Consider the following 18,872-nt stretch of genomic DNA (forward strand, 5'->3'; position numbering starts at 1 on the left):
GCTGAAGTCTGCTATGTGTTTGCCAGAGGCCCGTGCGCCTGCTGGTTCTGTTCTGTCCCTGCCAGAGGCCCGTGCGCCTGCTGGTTCTGATCTATCCTTGCCAGAGGCCCGTGCGCCTGCTGGTTCTGATCTATTCCTGCCAGAGGTCCTCGCACCTGCTGGTTTTGTCCTGTGTGTTCCAGGGTGCCCCTGTGCCCACTGGTCCTGAGACTGTTCTCGCTGGAGGGCCTGAGGAGCCCGTCCAGCCTCCTTCCTCGTCAGCTGGGGGGCCCGAGGAGCCCGTCCAGCCTCCTTCCTCGTCAGCTGGGGGGCTCGAGGAGCCCGTCCAGCCTCCTTCCTCGTCAGCTGGGGGGCCCGAGGAGCCCGTCCAGCCACCAGCTGCTCCACCAGCAGCCTCATCCTCGCTTGCAGCAGCAGTTTCATCCATGCCGCCGCCTGCTGCAGCGCCTCCGTCTCCAGCTTCCACGCCAGCTGCAGCCTCCGTGTCTTCATCCACGCCAGCTGCAGCCTCCGTGTCTTCATCCACGCCAGCTGCAGCCTCCGTGTCTTCATCCACGCCAGCTGCAGCCTCCGTGTCTTCACCCATGCCGTCGCCTGGCTCGGCCTCTGCTGCATCCTCGCCTGGTCCAGAATCAGCATCATCCTCGCCGTTGCCTGGTCCGGCTCCGGCTTCAGCATCACCCACGCCTGGTCCGGCTCCGGCTTCAGCATCATCCACGCCTGGTCCAGCTTCTGCTTCTGCTTCAGCCTCGCCTGGTCCAGCCTCTGCTTCTGCTTCAGCCTCGCCTGGTCCAGCCTCCGCATCCTCATCATCCTCATCAGCATCGCCTGGTCCAACTTCAGCTTCAGCATCAGCATCGCCTGGTCCAGCTTCTGCTTCAGCGTCCTCATCAGCTTCGTCTGGTCCAGCCTCCGCTTCCGCCTCGTCTGGTCCAGCCTCCGCTTCCGCCTCGTCTGGTCCAGCCTCCGCTTCCGCCTCGTCTGGTCCAGCTTCTGCTTCGCCTGGGGCTGCAGGGGCCACGCAGCCTTCAGGTCCCCTACTACCACCTCCACATCGTCGGTCATCTGCCAGGCCGCTTGTTGGGCATCTCCGCCACCGTGGACGCCCTCCTGAACGCCGCCACTGCCTTCCGCGTGGCCGGCCTCCGGACTTGTTTCCACGCCGCTGTTGCCGTCCGCACGGTCGGCCCCCAGAACTGTTTCCGCGCCACTGCCTACTGCGTGGCCGGCATCCGGACCTGCCCCGCTGCCATTCGCATGGTCGGCCTCCTGAACTTGGCCATCTGAGCCTTTTTGGACTCTGTCCCTCCGTCCTGGGCCCCCTCCGCCCGCCCTGGTCGGGTCCTTTTCTGTTTTGTTTTGGTCGGTTTTTGTGTTTCTGCTGGGCTGTCTGGAGCCAGCCCTTGAGGGGGGGGGGTACTGTCATGGTCCTGGGTCGGTGACCCTGCGCTTTTAGTTTGTTATCATTTTCTAGATGATGATTGTTTAAGTTCTGTGTTATATTCGGTCTGCCTCTGAGTCTGCGTCTGTATCTGTCTGTCTATGGTGTCACCCCATCTGTTTGTGAATCTGTCTGTTTAGTTCAATGTCTTGTCTGGTTCCATGTGTCTGAGTTTCCTGTTTTATTGTGAAGGTCCGTGTCGTATGTGAGTGTGATCAGTTTACGTTTCCCCTGTCCCGTCAGCCCAGATTCTTCCCAGCTGTGTTGCCCTCCTGTCTCTCATCCCCTGATTACTGGTGTGTGTATTTAAGCCCTGTGTGTTCTCCTGCCTGTTGCCGGTTCGTCTGTATTACTCAGTGTCAGTCTGTGTATCCACCGTGTCTTCTCCCTGCTGTTCATCGTCATCCTCCTCTGCTCGTTTTCATTCAGGTTTGTGCTCTGTAGTTTAGTTGTTTCCCAGTTTAGTTTAGTTCGAGCCCCGTTTTGCTGTTTGTCCACATTCTTTTTGTGTTCAATAAATCACCTTCACTTCTCCACGACTGCCTGCGATTGGATCCTCATTTATTCCACACAGCTTGCCTCGGGAGCCGTGACAGGGAGAGCCTTCAGTTTTCAGGCCCCTCTTCTGTGGAACCAGCTTCCAGTTTGGATTCAGGAGACAGACACTATCTCTACTTTCAAGATTAGGCTTAAAACTTTCCTTTTTGCTAAAGCATATAGTTAGGGCTGGACCAGGTGACCCTGAATCCTCCCTTAGTTATGCTGCAATAGACATAGGCTGCCGGGGGATTCCCATGATGCATTGAGTTTTTCCTTTCCAGTCACCTTTCTCACTCACTATGTATTAACAGACCTCTCTGCATTGAATCACATCTGTTATTAACCTCTGTCTCTCTTCCACAGCATGTCTTTTATCCTGTCTTCCTTCTCTCACCCCAACCGGTCGCAGCAGATGGCCGCCCCTCCCTGAGCCTGGTTCTGCCGGAGGTTTCTTCCTGTTAAAAGGGAGTTTTTCCTTCCCACTGTTGCCAAAGTGCTTGCTCACAGGGGGTCATATGATTGTTGGGTTTTTCTCTGTATCTATGAAGCACCTTGAGGCGACTTATGTTGTGATTTGGCGCTATATAAATAAAATTGAATTGAATTGAATTATTACGTCACCGCGACGCAATGACGGCTGTCCCAATCCGAAGGGTACTTCAAATGCATACTCCAAATATGCTGTCGATTTCCCAAATGTCAAGCGTCGTCCGGTGCACGCTTCGTGGTCCCATATATCCCAGAATTCATAGCGCGGCGGTGGGTGTGGATAATTTTGCCGCAAAATACGGCAGAAGCAGAGCGGCCGAAGAGTGAACTGTCAAAAGTACTGAATATTATGTCACTTATTTATGTGCGAATGTTTAATAATGAAGACATTCCTGTTGGCCACATGTCGGCAGAGTTATGTGACATTAGTGATGTTTGTACTAACTTGGTTTTAGAGCCTTTACTTTAAAATATACACCGTTCAATAGTTGACCATAATCTTACAGAGAATGTGATGATTTTATGGATAATTAAAGTCAGTCATATATCCACAAACACAACAAGCTGAAACTCAGTGATGCTGCTCGGTTTGTAGTCCTGAATATCACGGCACAAGCAGGATTCACTGCACTGTTAATGTTAGCTATGTTATATTGCTGCCTCTGTTCGGTGGTGTCGAGCCAAACGGATTTTAACGTGTGTTTGAACGAGCTGACGGTTCACTCGTTAAGCTGAAAGAAAGATGCTTTGATCACAGGAGTCACACATGTGTCCACTGTACCATCTGGAAACTCTTCTTGTTTAGCACTCGTAATAACACAAACACTAAATCCTCCTTCTCTTGTGCTGTTTTGTAGCAGTGTATACACCTGAGACTGTCACCTGTCTGTCTGTCCTGCATTCTTTCTCTCTTTCTTTCTCTCTGATTGTGGAATAAAAGTATGAACATGTGTTTATAAGTTACACTTGTGTTTGAATCCTGCAGCTTATCACACATTTGATTTCCATGTGTGACAACTGCAAGTGTCCAGAGTGAGGACAGACTGAGGGACCCACTGCTGCACATCATCTGTGAGGCTTTGCACTTTGATACAGAGTCCGTCTGTATCTGGAAGTCCCACAGGATCTTAGCTCGGTCATTCTCCACCACCCTTGGGGGTGTCTCCCATTTTGACCTCGGAACTTCCAGGCCATATTCGGCACAGATGTTTCTGTATACTATGCCGGCCACTTGGTTATTGCGTTCCATGTATGCCCTGCCTGCTAGCATCTTGTGCTGCCATGATTAGTGCCTCTGTGCTGTCTTTCAGTCCAGCTTTGTCCAGCCACTGGTAGGATTTCTGGATATCAGCCACCTCCTCTATCTGCCGGTGGTACATACCATGCAGGGGCCTGTCCTTCCATCATGGTTCCTTGTATCCCTCCTCTTTCTTGGGTTTCTGCTGCCTGAGGTATTCACCGAGCACTCGGTCAGTTGGGGCCATCTTCCAGGAAAGCCAGCTTTCCTAGCTGCCTCTTCATGGTTCCCATTCGCCTGCAGGAACCCCAAGTACTTGTAACTGTCCTCTATGTCTGCAATGTTGCCTTCTGGTAGCTCGATCCCCTCAGTTCTGACTACCTTCCCTCTCTTTGTTATCATCCGACTACACTTCTCCAGCCCGAATGACATCCCGATGTCATTGCGTAGTGTGGATCAGTGAATCGATGTCTCGTTCACTCTTGGCATACAGCTTGATGTCATCCATGTACAGGAGGTGGCTGACAACTGCTCCGTTCCGTAGTCGGTATCTGTAGCCAGTCTTGTCAATGATCTCACTGAGGGGGTTCAGGCCTATGCAGAACAGCAGTGGGGACAGAGCATCTCCTTGGTAGATCCCACACTTGATGGTGACTTGTGCTATGGGCTTGGAGTTGGCCTCTAGTGTTGTACGTCACATCCCCATTGAATTCCTGATGAAGGCTCTTAGGGTCCTGTTGATCTTGTACAATTCTAGGCATTCCAGTATCCAGCTGTGGGGCATTGAGTCATAGGCCTTCTTGTAATCAATCCAGGCAGTGCACTGGTTGGTCAGCCTGGTCTTGCAGTCTCGGCTGACTGTTCTGTCTACCAGTAGCTGGTGTTTTGCACCTCTGGTATTCTTGCCAATCCCTTTCTGTGCCCCGCTCATGTATTGACCCATGTGCCTTTTCATCTTAGCCGATATGATGCCTGACAGGAGCTTCCATGTAGTACTGAGGCAGGTTACTGGTCGGTAGTTGGATGGGACCGGTCCCTTCTTGGGGTCCTTGGGGATCAGGACCGTCCGACCTTCGGTTAGCCATTCCAGGTGTCTCTCGTCCACTAGCAGCTGGTTCATTTGTGCTGCCAGACGCTCGTGGAGTGTAGTCAGCTTCAGCCAGTAGGCGTGAACCATGTCGGGGCCTGGTGCTGTCCAACTCTTCATACTAGAGACCCTTGCTTGGATGTCTGCCACCGTGATGGTTACTGGACCCTGTTCATGGAGGTTGCTATGGTCTGCCCTCAGATCCACTAGTCACTGAGCATTGCCGTTATGGGTCCTTCTCCCATATGCTCTTCCAGTATTGCTCCGTCTCCAGCCTTGGTGGTGCTGTTCTCTTATTGTTCCCTTGCCACTGAGAGTACACCTTTGCTGGTTCTGTGGAGAACAGCTGGTTATTTTTCTTTTCTGCTGAAAAGAAAATTGGAAGAAGTGAGAGTTCATTGAAAAGAGTACACAGATAGAAAATTAAGTACAATTAAGAAGAAAGAAGAGAAAGAGAAAGAAGAGAAAACCCCAAAAATCATATAATAATAATAAATTTTATTTATAAAGCGCCTTTCAAGACACCCAAGGACACTGTACAATAGGATAAAACACATAATAGAACAATGACACAATGAAGGACAATAAAACAAAAGCACAAGATAAAATTAATGACAGTGGGAAGAAAAAACTCGCTTTTAACAGGAAGAAATTCCAGGAGAACCAGGCCAAACAGGTGAAACAGGTAGTGGGCAGTATGCAAGGGGTTACCTGTGATGGCCCTGGTTTTCCTGAAACAGGAGGTGCTGGTGATGGCCTCCAGGGACGGCAGAGGGGAGCCAATGATTTTTTGGGCAGTGTTATTTACCCTTTGTGCAGCCTTCCTGTTGTCAGTCGTGGCCTCTGCATTTCAAATACCCAGGCAGTAGGAGAGCTGCTCCACTTCTACCACTCCTCACAGTAGAAGGCCAGCAGCAGCTTATGGTGGTGTCATCGGCATACTTGACATCTGAAGGTGGTCCACTTTGGTGGCAAGGATGTCTGGGATTGTAGTGTTGAATGCTGAGCTGTAGTCCACAAAGAGCATCCTCACATAACTCTTACTGTTCTCCAGATGGCTCAGTGCTCTCTGAAGTGTGATGGTGAAGGTCTCCTCCCAATTCATATCCCCAATACATAATTTCCCCTTGGGATCACAATAAAGTACTTTGATTCTGATTCTGATTCTGATTTGATTTGTAAGCAAAATGGTAGGAGTCAGGACAGGGCCGTATGCAGTCTCTAAGGTGCGAAAACACTATCTGTTCAAAACACTTCATGACTACAGATGTGAGGGTTATAGGTTTGTAGTCATTAAGGCTGTCTATTCCAGGTTTGTGGGGATGGGAATGACACCGTTCCCACCTGGCATAAGTCAGGGAGAGGTTGAACAGCCTGGTGATGATCCCCTACCAGTTGGTCCTCGCAGCCCCTGGGATGCTGTCTGGGCCAGCAGCTCTCCTGGGGTTCACCACTCTCAGTCTCCTCTTAACCTCATGTTCCTGGAGGGACAGGGGTGTGTGCCTGGTGCGGGAGAGAAGGAGGGCAGGGGTGTGGGAGAGGGGTCATCTCAAACTGGGCAAAGAAGGTGTTAAGCTCCTCTCCAAGTGTGAGGCTGCCGTCAGGGGCTGGGTGGCTCTGGCCTTTGATGTTGGAGAGGGCTTGGATGTCTCTCCACACCTGGTGGGGGTAGTCATCTGCCAAGAAGCACACTACCTTCCTTGACATGCTTCCTCATGTTGGCTTTGGCAGTGCTGTACAGAGAACTGTCCATCAGCCTTAAGGCTGAGTTTCAAGTTCTGTTCAGACCTTGATTGCGGTTTGAAAAAAACTCGGATGTTTTTTGTCATGGTCCTGGGTGTTTCCCAGTGTTTTATGTTTGATTTCTATTTCCTGATTATTGGTTATTCATTTGTTGTTTGTTGTCCGCGTATTTGTGAATTGTGTCTTGTTTCCTGTTTTATTTTGATTCTCCCAGTCCTACGTGCAGTGAGTCTAGTTTTGCTTCCCCTTGTCTCGTTATGTATAATTAACCCCAGCTGTGTCTCCCTCCTGTTTCTCATTCCCTGGTTGCTCCTGTGTGTATATAAGCCCTGTGTTTTCTCCTGATTGTTACTGGTCCGTCTGTGTTCCTCCGACAGTTCTCCCTGATTATCCTTCTTCATGTTCTCGCTGTCGCCTCGTGTTCAGGATTGTTGTTTAGTTCTTAGTTTTCCCCAGTTTAGAAACTACAAGAGTAGTTTCCGTATTTAACCTGTGAGTGGAATATTAAAGACTGGCCGTCCTGTGACTAAACAGTTTGAAAGACGGTGAGCCCACTCAACTTCCACTACAACCACCACTACTATTGTCAGCTGCCCAGCCGTCAGCTCAGTCATCTACTCCACTACCCGCTCCACTCCCACCACAACCATCACTTTGGTCACCAGCTCAGTTTCCAGTGTTGTCACCAGCAGTGTTGGTCAAGTTACTTGAAAAAAGTAATCAGTAACTAATTACTGATTACTTCCCCAAAAAAGTAATCCCGTTACTTTACTGATTACTTATTTTCAAAAGTAATTAATTACTTAGTTACTTAGTTACTTAGTTACTTTTTAAAAACACGATTTACAACCTGAAGAGGTGATAAAGCGATAGATCTTTCAGCCCAATTCTACTTTTTCTACATAATCCATCATACAAAATGTAATCAAATGGAAAGGTCCCTTTTTAAAACTTGTTTTATTAGTTTTAATCTTTTAACTTTATGCATCAAGCAAAAAATTTAATTATATGCACCATTCTCTGACTTGAAGAAATTAGTTTAACATTTAAACCTATTTTCTACACATTCCAGCACATAAAATAAAATATTTTTTGTGTTTACACTCACTCTTTCAAATAGATGCAAGTAAAACACAGCAGAAAATAAATAAAGTCAAAGACTCAGCGGTCCTGTTGCTCTATTTTTACCTGTAAAGCAGGACTGCAGTAGGCGGGGGTTTACCCTGGTGCAGGTGTGCCGCGGTCAGTTGAAGAATCCGCGAGTTTCTCTGTGAATTTCCCATTACGTGGTAGCGCACTCGGTGCTTGCTTGGAAGTTTAGGGGTTTTTTTTCGCTGTCAAAAGAAGTTTTCTTCCCACGCACAACGGACACTAATGTTTTTGTCACTTTTTATGGAATCAAACTCAAAGTAAGGTCAGTACTTCCACGCTTTAAACGCTGCACGCTCATACTCTCTCCCACAATCGATATGTGATCCATTGTTGATCTGCACACAGCTGTTGTCACTAACGGCGCACTCGCTTACGTCACTGTTGTGAGACATTCTCGCAAAAAAATCACGGTTTTAGTAACGCAGTAACGCAGCGTTCCTACGGGAAAGTAACGGTAATCTAATTACCGTTTTTGCAATAGTAATCCCTTACTTTACTCGTTACTTGAAAAAAGTAATCAGAACGCGTTACTGCCCATCTCTGGTCACCAGTTCTGTCGCCAGCTCAGGCTCCTCAGCTCTGAGCACAAGGTAAGCGGCGGGGCCAGACGGCATCACCGACCCTCTGCTGCGGTGCTGTGCTAACCAGCTAGCAGGTGTGTTCACTTCAATTTTCAACGTGTCCCTGGCTAAGTCTGTGGTCCCCACATGCTTCAAGAGATCTACCATCATCCCTGTCCCAAAGAACAAGCAGCCCTCATGCCTGAATGACTACCGTCCAGTTGCACTGACCCTATGGGTGTTGGACTTCCTCACTGGCGGTACTCAGGTGGTGAGGGTGGGTAGCTGCATCTCCAACAGCATCAACATCAGCACGTGAGCGCCACAGGAGTGTGTCCTCTCCTCTCTACTCCCTCTACACTTCAGTCTGTGTGGTCACCCAAGGCTGGTGTTGGACGCCATCTCCAACAACGATGAGGCGGCCTACATGGATGAAGTGAAGAATCTGGCATCGTAGTGCCGGGACAACCACCTCCAGCTGAGCGTCGGCAAGACCAAGGAGGGGGTGGTGGACTTCAGAAGGAGTCAGCAAAGAGACTACAAGCCCATTATCATTAATAGAGCTCCAGTGGAGAGTGTGCAGTCCTCAGTATCTCGGTGTCCACATCTCCTCAGACCTGACATGGTCTGCCCACATTCAGGTCCAGACCAAAAAGGCTAGGCAGCGCCTGTATTACCTCCGACAACTGAGGAAGTTCAGGGTCTCTCTTATATACAGACACTGTGGAGAGCATCCTCACACAGAACATCACATCATTGTATGGAAACAGCTGTGTCAAGGATAAAAAAGCTCTTCAGAGAGTGATCTGTATAGCAGAACACTGCTGCAGGACAGCTCTCCCTTCCCTTCAGGACATTTATGTCAGGAGATACTGGACTAGAGCAACTCAGATTTTGAAGGACCTGTCCCATCCCAGCAACGAACTGTTCCAGCTTCTGAAATCAGGCAGAAGGTTCCGCACCATCTGAACAAAAACAGAGAGGCTCAAGAGGAGTTTTTATCCTCAGGCCATTCGTGTGTTGAATCAGCTTACTCTGGACCCCTGGAGACAGCGCAACCTGTTTCACCTCGGAGCTCTACTGGGCCGTCTCAGCAATCACTCTCTGCTGAGAGCATGGGTGAGTTAACTCAGCTGCCTCAGTCCTCTGCTGGAAGCTCGAGTGAGCTCATTCGGCCAGCTGAGGACTGCACCCTGCTGTCACTGCCTGGGCAGAGCCAGTGCCCTGGACTCTGAAAAGAACAAATTACACTTCTGTAAAACCTTTTACTGGTGTATTTTTTAAAATCTAACATTTCATGTACAGTTTTCTCTCACCATGTTACCAGGCTGCTAATTTTTCTGTAGATGGATGTAAAACAGTTTTAATCAGTTTGTTTATATCATGCTTAGGTTTATGCTAAAAGTTTATGCTAAAATCTCAAATGCAACATTTAATTTCTAGATAATTCTGATATTTACAATAAATCTGGACCTCTCCAGATTGTGTGGTTGATCATGCATTGTCTAAAATGAGGAGAACAAAGACTGAGTAGTGAATTATTCAAACTCATGGACTATGAGAGGAACACAGCAACGCAAATAGGGAAAATTGCAGTAGTCCCATCAAGAGGTGATAATAAAATAAATACGAAAATTGAGTGTTAACCAGTCTTTGACAGCAAGAGGCTGCAGTGGGACAGAGACATCCAATTTCAATGGGAAGTAAACTGGGATGTCATCAATACAAAAGTGTAAGAAAATATTATATTTCTTGATAATGAATCCCAAAGGTAGCATGTATAATGAGAACAGAGCAGAACCCAAAACAGGCCCCTGTGGTATACCACACAGGGCAGAACAAGAAGAATATTCACTACTGGCAACAGAAAAAGACCTCTTTCACAAATATTATTTAAATTACCATAAAATGGTGTCTTTCCGACCAACATGTAGTGATGGACCGTGTCAAAGGCAGCGGCTAAATCTATAAGAGCTAAAACAGCAGAACATCCTGAGTCAACAGTTAAAAGATAATTAAAAACTCTCAGTACTGTCATGGGATTTAAAACCAGACCACTTCACAAACACAATCAACATCCAAAATGGTCTGAAGTTGCTTAAACTTTTTCTACATGATTTGACTTTAGTAATACAGTATTTGTCTAAAATGTGATTGTCGCAAAGTGGAACCCAGGTGGAGGAAAACTCACCTAAATGTTCATCTCCTCTACCTAAAGGACCTTTTAGCTTCTTTTAATAATGCTATCAGAGGTGCGAGGGCTGCCTATTTCTTACACTTGGTTGCAAATAGCAGAGGTAATCCTAAGGTGCTATTTAACACCATTAGTGGCTTTGTTACTCCTGCTCTTCCCGCGGCCCCGTTTTCTTTCTTTTATGCTTGCAAAGATGAAGAATGTAAGAATGAACTTTTCTCATTCAGCACCTGTTATGTCTATCTCCACCTCATCACACCCTGTCATTTTGGACACTTTCTCTCCTGTTTCACTACCTGAGCTAGCAAAACTAGTGAATTCAGTGAAAGCATCCTCTTGTCCACTTGGCATTGTACCTGCATCATTATGAAAAAATGTCTTCCAGGTTATTGGTCCATCTGTGCTCACTCTAATCAACCCTGAACTGGTGTCTGGTATAGTTCTGGTTTATTTTAAAAAATTCTACTATTCTCTCACTTTTAAAAAAACCTCAGTTAGACCCCCTCTCTTTGGAGCAGCTACAGACCTATCTCTAAATTACCGTTAATTGCTAAGCTTCTAGAAAAGGTTGTGGCTAAGCAACTTATAGCGGCTCTGGACAAACATAGCATTTGCGATAAGTTTCAGTCCGGCTTTCGCAGAGCTCACTCCACAGAATCAGCCCTTCTTAGGGTCTCAAGTGACATTTTGATGAGTAATGATGCAGGAAAATGTTTGGTCCTACTTATGTTGGACCTAACATCAGCTTTTGACACTGTTGACCACCACATCCTCCTTGAAAGGCTTAAACATTGGGTTGGTGTATCTGGTACTGCCTTGGAGTGGTTCTCCTCATATCTACATTAGAGATGGCACGATACCACTTTTTTATGTCCGATACCGATATCATAAATTTGGATAGCTGCCGATACCGATATGAATCCGATACAGTGTTTTTTTTAAATCAATAACACTGTTTTTTTTTTATATCTTGCTGCATTTTGTATAAGTTCATAGTCAAGTTTAAATAAACAACAACACTAAAGCTATTCTGTTATACCTGTATGTAAAAAATACACTGCACCCAAAATAGTTCATAGTTCAGCAATACTGATCAATCTAATAAACTTAAACCTGCACCATCCTCCCTATTCTGGTATTTTAAAGAGTACTTAGCAGAAATATTAAACAACCTAACTAATAGCAAGCAAAAAAAAAAAAAGGGAACCACCCACCCTCCACCTCATGATTCTTAATCGACGTAATCAACTTTAATTTGATGCAGGTTGGAAAAAAAATGCACAGAAATAAATTATTTTTCAAGAATAATTAAATACATTCAACATCTTTCTTCAACAGAACTGTAGACTGCACAGATGGTATCTTCCCAAAGGAAAAAGTACTATAGTTTACTAGGGTATATTAGACTTAATAGTTACTATATACAGTAATGGACTTCTATATATTTTATGTCAGATTAAAACTTTGGGTGTAAGATTCAGATAATTATTTATTAAAAGCTAGACATTTTAAATGAGAATAAGAAAGAAAAGTATGTCTTTGTGCCCCCCTTTTCCCTGTTAATGCCCTATCCTCCCCCCTGGCTAAACTTTGCTAGATCCGCCCCTGCACAGTTACCAGCCGTTAGCTGCGTAGAAAAGGATCCTGGTGTAGAAAGTAATATTAAATAAATTCTAACAACAGCTTATCGAGGTTAAACGTGCTGCTGTTATTCAGCCACTGGTTTCCTCTTTCTGGTGCAAAGTGAGCCAAAAACAAACAAGAGAGACGGACTCGCAACAGAAAAGCCGATCAGCTGATCATTGATCAGTTTCATGATTGAAGAAGCAGCAGGAGAGGGAGGGGGAGAGAAGAGGCAGTCGCTCCATATATCGGTTGTTAAACTTAACGATGGAATGCTTTACAAACATTCAGAGATGAACTTACACACTTGCTTTACTTCTCTCTGGGATCACTTCCTCGGAGATGAAATGCTGGTTTGGTAGCGAGGCTATAAATACACACAGCCGCTCTATCACATGATGCATACTGCTCCGACGTGCTACGGTTATGAGCCGAGTTACACCGTGTCGCAAGTTTTGTGAGGTGCTTTTTTGATATTTAATGGATCTGATTACATTTTTTTATTTCTCTCTGATATCCGATCCAGTAATTTACGTCAGTATCAGACCGATACCGATACGTAATATCGGATCGGTCCATCTCTAATCTACATAACCAATCTTTTTCTGTGGTGGTCTCTGATTTTAGGTCATCCTCTACCTCCCTTACTTGTGGTGTCCCTCAGGGTTCGGTTTTGGGGCCTTTATTGTTCTTAATATATCTTCTCCCCCTCCAGCATATAATGGGCTCTTTTAGGACATTTCTTATCACTGTTATGCTGATGATATTCAGTTGTACATTTCTTTTAAGCTCCAGGATTTATCTAAGCTTCAGCTTCTAAATGACTGCTTAGATTCCATCAAACGTTGGATGGCTGCAAATTTCCTCCAACTCAACGATGGGAAAACTGAAGGCCTCATATATGCTCCGGACAGATTTGTATCCCAGATAGTGAAAACCCTTGGTCCTCTTTCTGTGTATGTTAAATCCTCTATCAGGTGTCACTTTTAGGTGTCACTTTTGACGCGACTCTCACATTGGATGGGCATGTGAAATCTCTGGTTCGGTCTTGTTTTTATCATTTAAGAAATGTGGCTAAGTTCAGCCCTATTTTATCTCGCCCTAAACTGGAGATTGTCAGGGTCCTGGGTCTGAGCGACCCAGGATCCCTGGGCAGTCATGGACTAATGATATTATATGTATTTTTGGTGTTGCTGCTGCTCTTTTCCATGCTTGTAGGTGTGTGTGTGTGTGTGTGTGTGTGTGGGTGCAGGTGTGTATGTACACTGGTTTACAGGTGCCTTCAGGCCTGGTGGGTGTGGCCCTGCTAGGGGACTGGCCACACCCGAAGCTACACAGCTGCCGCTGATCAGGGCTCATCAGGGGAGTTACTTAGGAGAGTCTTGGAGCTCCCACTGACGTGGGATCATTCCTTGAGATTTCATGTTAGTCTTCTGCTTAGTTAAGTCTGTGAGTGTATGCTTACTGGAATTAAGTGTCTTGATGGCTGCCTCTGTTATTTTCCCCTCAGGAGGAACATCGGAGGGCAGCAGGCACAGGGTGTGTGTGGACACACGAGAGTGGAGAACATGACACGGGAGAGCACGGGGATTTACTGTTATTGTTTCCACACACTGTAAATAAACGCACTGTTTATACACAGAGCACCGCGCCTGAGTCCTCCTTCCCCACATCCCCACAGTCTGCCATGCCAAACCGTGACAGAGATAGCTATACTTGCATTTATTTCCTCACGCTTGGACTATTGCAACTCTTTGTTTATGTGTCTAAGCAAAGGTTCTCTGGATTGTCTGCAGGTTGTGCTAAATGCTGCAGCTAGGCTGTTGACAAAATTCTCCAGGTATTCACATGTGACACCATTGCTATTTCAGCTACACTGGCTTCCTGTTGAATTTAGAGTACATTTTAAGATCCTGGTCTTGACATTTAGAGCCTTGCATAGGCTGGAACCATCCTACATCTCCGACCTGCTACAGCCCTATGTCCCCAGCAGGTCCCTGAGGTCATCTGATCGGGGCTTACTTGCTATAAAACAGACTAAGATGAGAACAAAGGGTGACAGAGCTTTTGCCACTGTGACTCCAAGATTGTGGAACTCTCTCCCTCATACATTAAGAATTGTGGACTCGGTAGTTGTTTTTAAAAAACAACTCAAAACTCACCTTTTTAAAACTGTTTTTGGTTAATTTTTTGCCTGTTTTATTTTGTCTGTTTTACCCTTTTATTATTTGTTATCTTATGTGCAGCACTTTGTGATTCTGTCTAGAAAAGTGCTATATAAATAAAATTGTATTTATTTATTTATATACAAAAGTTCATTACATGACAGCACCAGATCAAGTGTGTGACCATTTCCATGAGTTGGATCACTCACCCACTGAGTGAAAATAAGAGTTGATAAGGTTCCTTTACTAGTGGTCCAGTCTCAGAAAAAACATATATGTTAAAATAATCAACAATTAAAACATGATCATAACCTAGCACAAGTAAGTCAAAAGAATTAACACAAAAATCCTTAACCCATTTCAGTGGACCATACACCACAGTGTAGACAATTGAAGGAGTTCAGTTCCAGAAGCTGCACTTTAAAGCTGGGGTAGAAAACGGGTAACAGTTGTCGACACTGAATTTGGGATTTAAATACAGAAGCTAGCCCTCTACCTTTACCAGTGGTCCGGGGAGAGCTGAGAAATGAACATTGGGGGGGAAGAAATTCCAAGCAAGAACTCCTTTGTGGGTGGCTGTAGCTCAGGTGGCAGCGCAGGTCATCCACTAATCAGAAGGTCGGTGGTTCGATCCCTCCTGGCTGCATGCCAAATATCCCTGGGCAAGATACTAACCCCATGTTTGCCTACTGGTGGTGGTCAGAGGGCCTGGTGGCACCAGTGTCCAGCAGCCTCGCCTCCGTCAGTGTGCCCCAGGGCAGCTGTGGCTACAATGTAGCTTGCCATTGCCAGTGTGTGAATGTGTGTGTGAATGGGTGAATGACTGAATGTAGTGTAAAGCGCTTTGGGGTCCTTAGGGACTAGAAAAGCGCTATACAAATGCAGGCCATTTACCATTTCACCAGGTTGAAGCCAAGTTTCTGTTGGCCCAAGTTGCGCCAACAGAAACTTTCTGCCAAGTTGGGCCAACAAGTGCTTTCATAAATCACGGCCAGTGTATAACAGCGCTATCCAAAACATGATCAAACTGGTGCTAACCGAAGTGCATCTCAGAAGGCGAAGGTGTCTATAATTTGGGCCACTTCTGTAGGACGACAACCACTGCCACTGGAGGCTTCGCTGGCAGGTCTGAAGGAACAGGAAGACAAAAAGGATTTATCCAGCGATGACATCTGGATACTTACATGACTCATCTTTTTTAGTGCTTCCAAGGAGGAAAAGTGAATGGTAGGCAGCATAGTCAATCAAGTATGTCCGCCAGTAGTGGAGGAAGGCTTCCTGGCTGATTTCTCAGATCAAATGTTGGCAGTTTAACTGGCTAAAAGCTCAAAGTGTTTGGCTTTCATAGATGAGTGGAGCAGAGCCATCAGGGCAATATGAAAAAAGAAAAATAACAACATCCTGCAGATAGAACCCAGCTTGCTGTGCACACTGACGCCATCTTTATTGAAAAGACATTTCGGGGAGTGTTATTGCAGAATATTAATAATGAATTTAGCCAAAAATAATTAGCCACAAAGGATTTGCCTGTTTCCCTCGATGCTCACTTAAGTGTTTATTTAAATGAGCGCACCTTAAAGCAGATAACATGTAAGCTAGGGAGGAAATGGCTCATTAATTTGGAACATCATTCTTTACCCTGGCTGGAAAATAGTTTGCTGCCCACCGTAAAGCTAAAACAGAAGAAAACTGAAGAAAATAAGAACAACCCTAGGTTTCTCTTCAGCACTGTAGCCAGGCTGACAAAAAGTCAGAGCTCTGTTGACCCAACTATTCCTTTAACGTTAACTAGCAATCAGTTAATCAATTTCTTCACAAATGAAATTTTAACCATTACAGAAAAAATTACTCATAATCATCTCACAGACATAACATTATCTACAGATACTTTAAGTACCAGTGATATTCATTTAGAATCTTTCTCTGCAGCTGAGTTAACTTCAACAATTACTTCCTCCAAACTATCAACGTGTCTTTTAGACCCCATTCCTACAAAACTGCTCAAAGAAGTCCTGCCATTAATTAATGCTTGTTACAGCCCTAGCAGGGCCTCCTCTTGAAATTGCCCTTGTGTGGGTGTGGTGTTCTCTCTTTGCCTCCTCCTCTCTTGCTCCTCCCACCCCTCTCTCTTGCTTTCAATCTGCCCTCTCTCCAGGACGCACCTGCTGTTCATTGGCCTCGTTTGGCATCTGGACCCAGTCAGCAATCCCCTCTCTGAGGTTATATATGCTGGGGAAGAATTGTATGATGTGGGGTGGTGTTTCTGTGGCTCTACAATGTGTTTTGGGTCATAGAAAGGTCCCATTGCGAGATTGTCCGGGCTGTGATGTGGAAGCAGTGGGGAGAGTAGCTGCTTAAGTGAGTATTGTGGCTTGTGGGCCACAACAGCAGCAGCAGTAGAGCTTACTGCTGCTAGTGACAGGATGAGCCTTTGGGCCCTTGGAAGGGTCAAATGATCATCATATGACCCTAGAACTGAAGAAGCTTCTCGGATGAGACGTGAAACATCTTCAAGCAACTTAAAGAAGTCCAGATGTTTTTCTTTCCAGGCTCCTTAGACTTGAAATTGATTAGAAATCTCAGTCTACAGTTAATACAATGCAAAATACTACATAATGTACAGTATACAGGTCAATGGATGTTCAGTATGGGTTTTATGTCTTCTAAGGACTGCTCACACTGTCAAGGGAAAACACCTTGCAGTTTTGTCCAAGCTCTTGGGTTCTGTCCACCTGTTCAGAGGTTCTGGTGCTGGATATGTGAAGACTTATCAAAGTGTTTGAAATGTAACATTCCAGTCTCCACTTCAGTTTGCTTGTTGGTCGACTTAGATGATGTCACTACAGAGATGAATACAGCCCACAAGGCTCTCACTGCCCTATGCTTGCCAAGAAGACCGTCCTCATGAACTGGAAAAATTAAAATAATGATAATTCTAACCAATATAGAGACCGTCTGATAGATCATATTAATCTACCAGTAGCCATGCTGCTCCTAGGTGGGTCTGGGGCAGGCTTATGGACTTGGAGTTCTGGGGGTGCTCTGCCTCTAGGCTGGGGTTCTGGTTGGGCCTGGGTCCTGATTAGTGTGTCGACAGGATTGTGAGTGGGTGCATGCACGGGGGCCCTGCCTAGGGGCAGGAGGCCTCTAGTGCATCAGTGGAACTGGGGGGAGCTATTTAGCTGGCAAGAGGTTGTTACCATCCTTTGCATGTGGTCTCTGCTCGTAAAGATGTGGAGGGCAGGGGATCTGACAGACGTGGAGGATAAACTCAACCTGGGTGTCTATTGTCTTATGTAGTCTGGGAGTTGACTAATTGTTGGGCTGGCTGTTTCTCCTCTGCGGTGGGCTTGGATTGAGTGGCAGCGGAGCCTGCGGGCTTGTCGCAGCTGCCCTCTGTGGCTTCTGCACTGTGGCTACTGGGTAACCTCCCAGCTCTTTTCTAGGTGGGTGGTGCGATTCCTCCTTGTGCTCTCATGTTCTGGGGATCATATATATTTATATCGATCTATCTGCCATGCCTGCTTCATGTCCTGGGGGGAGGGCTTTGGCCCCCCACTGTTAGACACTTACATGGAGAAACCTAATGAATAAAAGCGCGCTCACAACACAGATGTGCACAAAGGTGTGCAAACAGGTACTCAGAGACAGACAGTATCTTGGTTGGCTGCTACATCTAAGCATATCATGCACTATTAATACTGTATGCTGCTCAGTAACACTGAATATTTATTATTTACTGTTGCTTATGCTTATGTTGGTTCTTGCTGTGGTTTCCTTACTGTGTTGTTTTCTTTTCAGCAGGTGATCAAGCAGATTTTCAGTCTATTGTTTCTCCTCTATTTTTTCCCTCTCCTTCTGTTAACTCCCTTCCCAGCTTCTCTTTCCGTTTTCTTTCTCTTTCCCTGTTGCTGTGCCTCCCACAGGCTGCTTCTGCTGAAGGTTTGTTCCCTGTAAGAGTTCTCCCACTGTCCCTCGTCTGATTGATTTGTTCTTGTTTTCTCTGTTTTGTCTGTATTATTGTAGGGTTTTTAATTTACAATATAAAGCACATTGAGGAAATCACTGTAGTGATTTAGCACTGCATAATATAATAAATAATAATAGTATTTACTTGAATTTAACATTCAGTTCAATTCGAGGGCAGCTTGAATTGAACTGAAGACCACTCATCATGTCCTCTGCCATTACAGTGAGGCTCACCTTCATGAGGCTGATCTGTGCTGCATGATGTCATCCTGCCTCAGATTATTTTTCCCCATGTTTTCTCTTTTAATCCTCCCTGCAGCTTTTTATCCACAGAGCCAGCCATTTGCCAAACTCTGTCTCCCCCAACACACACACACGCACGCACACACACACACGCAATGTGGCAAAGAGATTAACACATAAAAGAATAATAATACTGAAATGTCAAAAAAAAAAAACCCTAAACAAAACAGACAACAAAAAAGCCAGAGAGAACATATTTTGTAATGAGATTAATGTTAGTCAAATGAGATATAGAGAAGTGATATGATTCTTCCCTGTCAGGACAGTGTGTGTGAATTGTAAAACTAAGTTCATGACATAGACATAGACCATGTCTTGTGTTTGCTGGGGGATAAAGTTAGGACAAGCCCCTCTATTCTCCCATTATAG

At 45.7% G+C, this 18,872-nt stretch overlaps 1 protein-coding gene across 7 annotated transcripts in view; it reads right to left on the reverse strand.

Moving 5' to 3' along the window:
- The window catches only part of igsf21b (immunoglobin superfamily, member 21b), a 48,621-nt gene that overhangs the window by 23,605 nt on the left and 6,144 nt on the right, over positions 1–18,872 (reverse strand). Inside the window, exons 2-3 of one of the 7 annotated variants that reach the window (XM_086278513.1) lie at positions 7,726–9,480; positions 1–6,297 (exon numbers count right to left, since the gene is read on the reverse strand). The exons of 2 other annotated variants lie outside the window; for them this stretch is intronic. In XM_086278513.1, coding sequence (XP_086134639.1) covers positions 131–1,426 — 1,296 coding nt within the window. In that variant the 5' untranslated portion in view covers positions 1,427–6,297; positions 7,726–9,480 and the 3' untranslated portion in view covers positions 1–130. Of the gene's footprint in view, positions 6,298–7,725; positions 9,481–15,269; positions 15,360–18,872 lie in introns of all 7 variants that reach the window. 4 more of the 7 variants (XM_086278512.1, XM_086278517.1, XM_086278516.1 and 1 more) reach the window with 4 other exon arrangements.

Source organism: Aulonocara sp. 'chitande type north' Nkhata Bay, linkage group LG20, assembly GCF_057382095.1.
Source record: "Aulonocara sp. 'chitande type north' Nkhata Bay isolate Kocher_YH1m ecotype deep benthic linkage group LG20, A_spYH_male_GT1.1, whole genome shotgun sequence".
Taxonomy (NCBI): Eukaryota; Metazoa; Chordata; class Actinopteri; order Cichliformes; family Cichlidae; genus Aulonocara; species Aulonocara sp. 'chitande type north' Nkhata Bay.